The sequence below is a fragment of the Podarcis tiliguerta genome, assembly GCF_965153285.1.
Source record: "Podarcis tiliguerta genome assembly, chromosome: 13".
NCBI lineage: Eukaryota > Metazoa > Chordata > Lepidosauria > Squamata > Lacertidae > Podarcis > Podarcis tiliguerta.
The window spans coordinates 23,040,225-23,049,373 of NC_139546.1; the positions used below are offsets into that span (position 1 = coordinate 23,040,225).

General features: G+C 46.5%; 1 protein-coding gene across 1 annotated transcript in view; it reads right to left on the reverse strand.

Moving 5' to 3' along the window:
* The window catches only part of KAT2A (lysine acetyltransferase 2A), a 28,533-nt gene extending 19,944 nt beyond the window's left edge, over positions 1 to 8,589 (reverse strand). Inside the window, exons 1-6 of the mRNA XM_083409142.1 lie at positions 8,179 to 8,589; positions 6,051 to 6,174; positions 3,589 to 3,734; positions 2,188 to 2,277; positions 1,697 to 1,878; positions 472 to 663 (exon numbers count right to left, since the gene is read on the reverse strand). Coding sequence (XP_083265268.1) covers positions 472 to 663; positions 1,697 to 1,878; positions 2,188 to 2,277; positions 3,589 to 3,734; positions 6,051 to 6,174; positions 8,179 to 8,574 — 1,130 coding nt within the window. The 5' untranslated portion in view covers positions 8,575 to 8,589. The remainder of the gene's footprint in view (positions 1 to 471; positions 664 to 1,696; positions 1,879 to 2,187; positions 2,278 to 3,588; positions 3,735 to 6,050; positions 6,175 to 8,178) is intronic.
* Between the last annotated feature and the right edge of the window lie 560 nt (positions 8,590 to 9,149).

Sequence of the window (9,149 nt, forward strand, 5' to 3'; positions counted from 1 at the left end):
GACATGACATCATGTGTGCTCCCTGGCCTTGGAACCTGACTTCCGGTGACACCAGAAGTCAGGTTCTGAGACCTTGGACATGACTTCCGGTGCTTTCCAAGGCACCAAACATTGTGTTGGGGGTCCTGCAGTGTGGGTGCTGAGCACTCACACCTATTTTCTGGGTGCTTGGGCACCCAGAGCCCCTTATAGTTGGCACCCCGTCAGTGTCACACCACTTTAAACAGAGCTACAATTCTCAGAGCAGTTTAACCATCAACCAGTCTTCCCAAGGAACTCTGGGAATTGAAACTCTGTGAGGGAAATATGCCTTCAGACTCCTCAGAGCTGCCATTTTGCACCCAAAGTGTTGTATCCAACTAAATCTATTAATTTCAATGGGCCTATTTTAAATTGGGTACCAACAATGGTACCACAACCCGCTGCAGCTGCGTAGCCCCCTTTCCTGTAGCTTCATGGAACTGGCCTTACTTGGGGAAGTGGGTGAGGATTAGGGTCCGTTTCTCTGGTACCAGCTTGTCCTTCTCCACGCGGAACTTCTCCAGCAGCTGCCGGCGAGTCACCGTGAAAGTGGACTTGAGGAGGTTGCGCCCAAACACCTGGGTGGTTTCGTAGCGTGGGAGGCTGTCGCAGCTTTGGGGGACGTGGCAATAGCACAGCCACCTAGGGTGAGGGAGGGCCAGAGAGGTATCACAGGCAGCGAGGACTTATTAGCGCAACAGGGGGAAATGGGATTATTAGGTCACGGCAGCGTTTCCCAACATTTTCTTTCCGAACTTGGGTTTCCTCAAAAACCTCCTCTACCTCCCCAAGCGCACATGCCTCCAAGTGAATGGGCAGAATCCTGACATACAATTGAATCAATGCAGTCCTCCATTCCTCTTTGGACTAGGGGACCAATCCAGCACTGTCTCGGGTGGAGAACGAGTACAGGCCATCTCAGACGCCCTCTTAAAAATCAGCCAATGGGGGGAGGCGGCCAGAGGGAGAAGAAAATTTGCTGAGGTCAGAACGTCCCATATACAGTCGTACCTCGGAAGTTGAACAGAATCCGTTCCAGAAGTCTGTTTGACTTCCAAAACGTTCGAAAACCAAAGCACGGCTTCTGATTGGCTGCCTTCGAAAACCGGAACACTCACTTCCAGGTTTCAATCGTTCAGGAGCTGAAATGTTTGACTCCCAAGGTGTTTGGGAGCCAAGGTACAACTGTACTCCCCTGCAGCGTTCATGATTAGGGCAGCAGAGTTTTGGCAGTCGCTATGACTTCTTCCACTGGTGAATGAATAGTGACTCTGCTTGCTGCAGGATCAGTCCCTCCCTTCACCTCTGGCTCCCATCTGAGAAGCACTGAGGAGTTGTTGTTGTTTTGCTGTAGTTAATCAGGAAATATGGAAATGCAATTGCCCAGAGGCGTTCATCTTTATCAATAAGTCACCAAACCACACTTGACAATGCAAATGAGTTATTGGAGATTAACCCTGCTGCTGCTAATAATAATAATAATAATAATAATAATAATAATAATAATAGTTGTTGTTCTTTTATTTTATTTATACCCCGTCCATCTAGCTCGGTTTCCCCAGCCATTCTGGGTGGCTTCCAGCACATATAAAAACATAATAAAATGTCAAACATTAAAAACTTCCCAACACAAGTTAAGACTTGGGCTCTGCGTTCTTCGCTTCCCCCAGCTCACCTGGTGTAGTTAACCTTGTACGTTGCGACATCATCATTTTGTGAGCGCTGGCGGAACTGAGACGGCGTTTCCAGCTTCCAGTAGTTTAGGCACAGAAGGAACATCTTCGACAACTCAAACATGGTCTGCCGCTCCTTAGGGGGCAGGTGGCTGAACTTGTACTGCACAAAGTTTAAGACGCCCTGAGGGGGAGAACAGAAGGCCAGGTGAGCTTTAGCAGCCTTACACTTCTGTGGGGTCTCCGGCATACTGGGTTGCCATCTGAGCCCCCCCCCCCCAAATTATTATAATTTATAAAGTTGTTAGGAGGTCCCCTAGTTCCCTCACAGAGCAACCATTCCCACAGTTCCCAGTGAAGAGGGATTACTTAAACTACTCTGAGAATTGTAGCTCTGCGAGGGGAATACAGCCTTTTTTTTCTAGGCACAGAGAGCCAAATATGTGTTTTAGATGCACCCTGGCATTTTACATCTCTCAAGGCATCTTTTTACCTGTTCAATGTTTGGTTTTTCAAAAGGGGGGCTTCCGAGTGAGCCCTCAACAACTGGGCGGCTCATCTGTAGGATGCATTTCCTTAGGAGCTGTGGAGAGGGGGGAAAGAAATTGTTTCAATCTCAAGAAGAAAAAAAGGGGGGAATCACCCATTATTTCCTTGTAGGTTTATTTTTTTGTTAATAATTTTTTTTTTGAATTTTCAAAAGTTTGACATATTTACTTCAATACCTAATAAATTTATATTTTTTCGACTTCCCACTCCATTTTCCGTGGTGTTTTAATTCCTTCCCCCTGCTGTACAATACCTTCTCCCTCTTATACCAACACGTTGATACTATATTCTTCTATTCCTTCTGTCAGTCCTATTTCAAATCCTGCTCGTGAGCTCCTTGAGATGGTTTTACTAGTTCTGTCTAAGATGTTCCAAGGTATATGAGATGCCCACAATCTGTTCAGAATGGCTGCCATCTAAGGTGCACAAAGAGTCCATACCAGTGCATCGCAAGTTCAAACCCTGGCATCTCCTGGTAGGCCTGGGAAAGACTGGACAGCTGCTGCCAACCAGTGCTGGGAAACCTGTGCTCTCCAGGTGCTGCTGGGCTCCAACTCCTAGAAGCCCCAACTAGCATGTCCAATGGTCAGAGATGACCGGATGGTAGCCCAACACCAACTGGCAAGCCATAGGCTCCCCAGCCTTGGAACAGACAATGCTAAACTCAAGGGACCGGTGGTCTGGCTCAACGCAAGACATCTTCCTATGCTCCCACACTTTTCCACACTGGTCTCCAGCAGACAAGAAGATATGGGAATTAATATGACAAGGAAAACAAAACAACAACGAAGTTGTGGGCAGGGGAGTGGAAGGCATAGGATCTTGAGCAAATGTAAAATGGTATCAAGACACAAAGCTCATGCAACCATCTTCGCAAGTCCACACTCTCTGGAACAAAAGCAGCAGCATTTGCCCGAGCTGATCTGCAGAACTGCATGGACACATTACAAGGGCGGTGGCTGCAGTCTCCTATCTATACTTTATGTATTCTAGGAGCACTCTTGCTATTATTTCATTTACAAATTTATAATCTACATTTTCATAAAAATACAGCAAGGCGTAGTACAACATATAAGGATAAAATCAACAACAGATCCATAAAACATCAACTTACTCCAAGCTTATATGTACAATGTTTGTTTCTGTGTGTACTTCTTGAAAACAAATTTAAAAAGCAGTTAAAAAACCAACAACCAAAGCATTGATGTGAAATAGCCACTTAAAAGATCTTGAGAACTCCCTTGTATACAGCTGAGTTTCTGCTCTCCCCACCACCTGCCCCACCAGAAAAGCCCCAACCACCACTGTGGACATTTTGCAATGCACTATTCCTCTTTGAGCTCACCTTAAACAGGTAGAAATAAACTTGCTTGGTGTCTGTGTCCTCTTCCTTGTGCACTGACATGAAAAGGTTCTCCACATCTACTACCATCCCCAGAAGCCGATTGATCTCTTCCTCAGAGACATTCTCCAGGTGAGACACATGGTCAGCTGAGGGCAGGTGAGAGAAATCAGGTCATGGTCTAACCCAAATGGGATGGAGCACAACAAAGGCTCATCTTCCATCCACCTCCCACCACGCCACTATCCAAAGACTCTTTTTATCCAGCAACTGGTGGGGCTTATCTACATTATATAGGTCTGCTGTGTGCAAGATTCTGTCCAGGAGGGAAGGGGGACCTGTGGCCCTCCAGCTGTTGCTGGACTACTACTCCTTTTGACCTCCTCCTACCCTCTTCTTCACGTGTCATGTCTTTTTAGAACAGGGTTTCCCAAGCTTGGGTCTCCAGCTGGGGTTTTTTTGGACTACAACTCCCATCATCCCTAGCTAAGCAGGACCAATGGTCAGGGATGATGGGAACTGTAGTCCAAAAATAGCTGGAGACCAAACTCAGTTTTAGAAACTTTTCCAGCCTGAGGGCCACATTCCATTGAGGGCAACATTCTGGGAGCCACATGCCAGCGGTGGGTGTGACTAAAGGCAAATCAAATCTAAGCAATAGATGCAACTCTTACCTTTGTACAGTACAGTACATGCCAGCAACCAGAGATTTCAACACACACACACACACACACACACACACACACACACACTTCCACTCAGGGAATTCAAGAATTCAAGATCACATTTCAGAGAAGCAAAGCAGGAAAGGAGGGTGTAGAGCAGGACTGGTGAGGGCTGTGACCTAAGGGAGAGTCTCAAGGCCTGGAAGACCGCACCCTACAAGTTTTTGGTCCCGTTTTGGTCCTGTGAGCAGTGCCAGGACTATAATAGTAATGACCTCTGTGAGACACTTCTTTTGCCTAAAGTACAGGGTATAGCTGTCATAAAAGATTATACACACAAACATTTGAACACCACTCATTGTCCACCCCTGTTGTACAGTATAGTGGTCAGAGTATTTAAGTAGGACAGAGGGCAGTGAGTTCAGTCACAAAACACACTGGACGACTTTTGAGTCAGTCACCGCCTCTCATCCTAACCTACAGTGGCACCTCAGGTTACAAAAGCTTCAGGTTACATATGCTTCAGGTTACAGACTCCACTAACCCAGAAATAGTGCTTCAGGTTAAGAACTTTGCTTCAGGATGAGAACAGAAATCGGGCTCCGGCGGCGCAGCAGCAGCGCGAGGCCCCATTAGCTAAAGTGGTATCTCAGGTTAAGAACAGTTTCAGGTTAAGAACGGACCTCTGCAATGAATTAAGTACGTAACCCGAGGTACCACTGTAGTTGTCATGAATATAAAATGAAAGGGGGAACCACGTCCACTGGCCTGAGTTTGATGGAGACAGACTGAGATAAAAATGAAACAAACTGTATTTAATTTTTTTTTTAATAACCACCAAATAAAAAGTCTGATATCCAATATGGAATTTGGCACCCAAAGTACAGGAGCTCTTTCTTTTTTTACCTTAACATATAATACAAATGTAAGGATGCTGTCACATAGCAGTTCATCATAAGGATAGTGGGGTGATGGTGGGGGAGTGGGGATTTTGCACACCAAGGGGAAAGTAAGTGGGATTGGTGGGCAAAGCGAGCAGGGACACGGTCCCTACCCTTTTTTTAAAGAGAAGGTTTTTTGTAGACTGCTTAGAGACAATCATAACTAAGCAGTACTGTATAAAGGTAAAAGGTAAAGGTACCCCTGCCCGTACGGGCCAGTCTTGACAGACTCTAGGGTTGTGCGCCCATCTCACTCAAGAGGCCGGGGGCCAGCGCTGTCCGAAGACACTTCCGGGTCACGTGGCCAGCGTGACATCGCTGCTCTGGCGAGCCAGAGCCGCACACGGAAACGCCGTTTACCTTCCCGCTAGTAAGCGGTCCCTATTTATCTACTTGCACCCAGGGGTGCTTTCGAACTGCTAGGTTGGCAGGCGCTGGGACCGAACAGCGGGAGCGCACCCCGCCGCGGGGATTCGAACCGCCGACCTTTCGATCGGCAAGCCCTAGGCGCTGAGGCTTTAACCCACAGCGCCACCCGCGTCCCACACTGTATATAAACTGTCAAAATAAATACTAATAAACAAATAAAAGTAGGAACAGCCAAAATAAGGCATTCAGAAGTAACAGGGTCCAATCTTACGGGTCAGGGAAAGCCTGGGCAAAAACATGTTTTCACCAGATGTCTGAAGCAACTAATAAAGGATGCTTCATATATGGCAGAGGAGAAGGGCATTTTTCACAGTACAGCATCACTTCTGCTGGTGGTAGACTTGATGGGGAAGTCCTCTTCCCGACTCCCAACTGCCTTCACCTGGGCTGGGAATAAAACAGCCTGAGAGAGAGAGGCTTGCTGAGTTACCTAGCGTGTGCCCACAGCTACGGCAGGGCTCGCTGAGGTTGGTGACCGTCTGCTGCAGGTCCATACGGGGGGCTGTGGGAGGGTTTGGGTTCTTCCACCCATTGCATTTGCAAGAGTCATTAGCCTGGAGGAGTGGGGAGAAAGAGAGAGAGAGAGAGTGCAAGGCTGCTATGTATAGAAAAAAATTGGGGCAACGCTCACATCCATGAACACCATAACTAACATGTTACAGGTAAAAAGCTGCTTTAATAAAAGCAGAGCCATGCTGAATTTTCACTCAGGCATGTTTAAGGCAAAAAGAAAAGGTGCTTTCAAGGGATGTGAAATGTACCCTGGATTGGGTTTCGGGGGAAACACACCAAACTTCACCCCCTTTTGGCTTCATTTTTCCTGGTTGTTTACAGCCATTGTTCTACTGATCTGCTTCTGCACCATTTTTTAAAAAATTATTTAACGTACAGAGCTACCTCTTTTCCCTTCACTGCGAGAGCCAATCCAATCAGAAATTTATTGCAGCAGACATGATGACGTATCATAGGGCTAGTCAGATTTGACTATTTATTGAGACCAGTATAAGTAAACAGAGATGCAATGGCATCTCTCTGAAGTCCCTATCAAATTCCAGTTGTGCCAGAATGTGTTTTGGCAGGTGCAGCATGCACCCCACAGACAGCAACACAGTGCAGACAGGCAGGACCTATATACTTGGATGAGCGTCTGAGCAGACACTTGCCGCTTCAGTGTGCTGAACTGCCGCAGCACAGAGGAGAGTTGGCTCAGGTGGCCAAGGCAATGGGAATGTGTTTCCTCACTCTTTCTGCGTCCATTTTTGCTTCCCATAAAATCACAGCCACTAAAAATGGGGAGGGGGGATGCAAAAATGTTTATGCAACTTAATCGGTTCCCTCATTGTTTTAAGGCAGAACAGAGCCATTCTATGTGGTGCCTGTTACAGAATGCACAGTCGCTTCCCACACATATCACTATGCTGCTGCAAATGACTGCAAAAGGAGGTTTGCAAAGATACAGTGGGAATGACTTCATCTGCCTGACTGCAGAAAAGGGACACAGGAATCCTTGAGCAGAGATGCACAACTACCAGAAGTGGGAAGCTGAAAAAGCCAAGTTCCATTTCATCACTCACAATTACCAAGCTCCAGATACTGATTCCTTTGATTCATCCACATATTTAGTACTAGATCAGGCATAATGAATTGTATGCTTGGCAGGGGGTTGGACTCGATGGCCCTTGTGGTCTCTTCCAAATCTATGATTCTATGATCCAATGCTATTCCTACTCAAGAGTAGACCTACTAAATTAATGAATCTTAGTCAGTCATGCCCATTAACTTCAGTGGGGCCACTCATGATTTGGAATAGCACTGACCACAATTGGAAGTGCTGCAATAGCTTCACTTTTTGTGGAAATGAATTTCATGATTAGAATTAACAGCTATGACCAACGGCATGCTTCCTGCCATAAAGCTCAGTACTGCTCTTTCAGCTGAGGCAGATACAAGGCTTTAGAAGAGTTGGAAGGGAAAACAAGAATCATTTAATCCAACCCCTTGCAATGCAGGAATCTTTTGCTCAACGTGGGGCTCGGACTCATAATCCTGAGATTAAGAGTATCATGCTCTACCAACTGAGCTAGAGATACTACATATTTCAAGATTCATTTCACGATTGTTTTCTAAACATGCATATTATAATAATTACTGTATTATTATTTTTAAAATGGGGCTATAGCTGAGCAAAATATAATAAACAGAAGATTCCAGGTTCACATCCTGGCATCAACAGGCAATAGATTTCAGGCAGGCATAATCCAAAAGACCTTGCCTTAAACCATGGAGGCCCATTACCAAAAAATCAGAACAGACAGTTTGGACCACATGGTTTGTTAGACAGCTCCTTACATCCAAAAACATTTTATTTCCAACTGTTGCCGTTTGCCCATAGAATTCCGGGATATAGGCGATTGAAAACGTAAACGAACATCCCGGACAAACAAATACAGCTTCTATGTCTGCAACATCTTTTCTGGTCTAGAGAAAGGATGCAGCTATGGCTGGACCACGTACACGGGAGGAACTCCCAGTCTTTTGATCCCTCCGGGCCCCCGTACCTTGCAGGCTGAGAACACCCCTAGCTTTTCCAGCTTCTTTGCCCGCGGGAAGCTCCGCGCATGCGCCTTACGCTGGCTCGCGCGCTGCTGCTGGCTCAAACCCGGGCGAACCGGATCGCTGCTGCTTCCTCCGGCGCCGCCTCCTCCCACTACCGGCGGAGCCGTGGCCGCAGACACTGTGGAGACGGAGGGAGCGCTAGCCTGCGGGGCCCGGGTAGCTTGCGATGAGACCTCCGGCTCCGCCATGATGCCCGGGACCCCTCCGAGGCGGCGTGGGCGCGTGGGCGCCACTGCGCATGTGCAGGATAGGGGTTCTGGTATGGCTATTGGCTGGAGGCTGCTACGCAGCAGCTCCCCCCTGCCACCAGTTGCATGCTGGGTGATGTAGTTCCGCATGTATCGGGCTACTTGAAAAGGAGAATCAAGGTGCGGTGGGAAAAGGGGAAACGTGACCTCTGTTCCTACTGAAAACAAAGACTGAAAAAAAGGAAAGACGAATACTGTTTACTCGTGTAGAAATATGGGAATGAAAACACGCAACAATTTTGTTTAAATTAAAATATGTATATAATATGTAAAATTCAATGTAATATGTAAAATACGTCTCGCGATGCTTTGCATATTGCAGGTTGAAGGAAAGGGGTTTTCCTCTCAGAAGGATAAGTTTAAGAGGACTGCTAGTAGCTTTGAAATGATCAGGTGAAAACATTATTGAAATGGGGTACTTTTATGCGGCAGGGCTCGGAGCCTCCACAGGTTGACTGCAGCTCCCGTCTCACACAAACAGGCAGTAATAGCTTGGGGCTGATGGGAGTTGGGCGTTCCAAGAACCAGGTTTGTTTTATTATTGGGATCATCATTATTACTGTCTTGAATTAAATGAATGCATGTTTTGTTACAATAAAACTTACAAAATCTAAGAAAGTCACAGGAAAAGATGCTTATAGATAGTGACAACCCTCTTGCATATT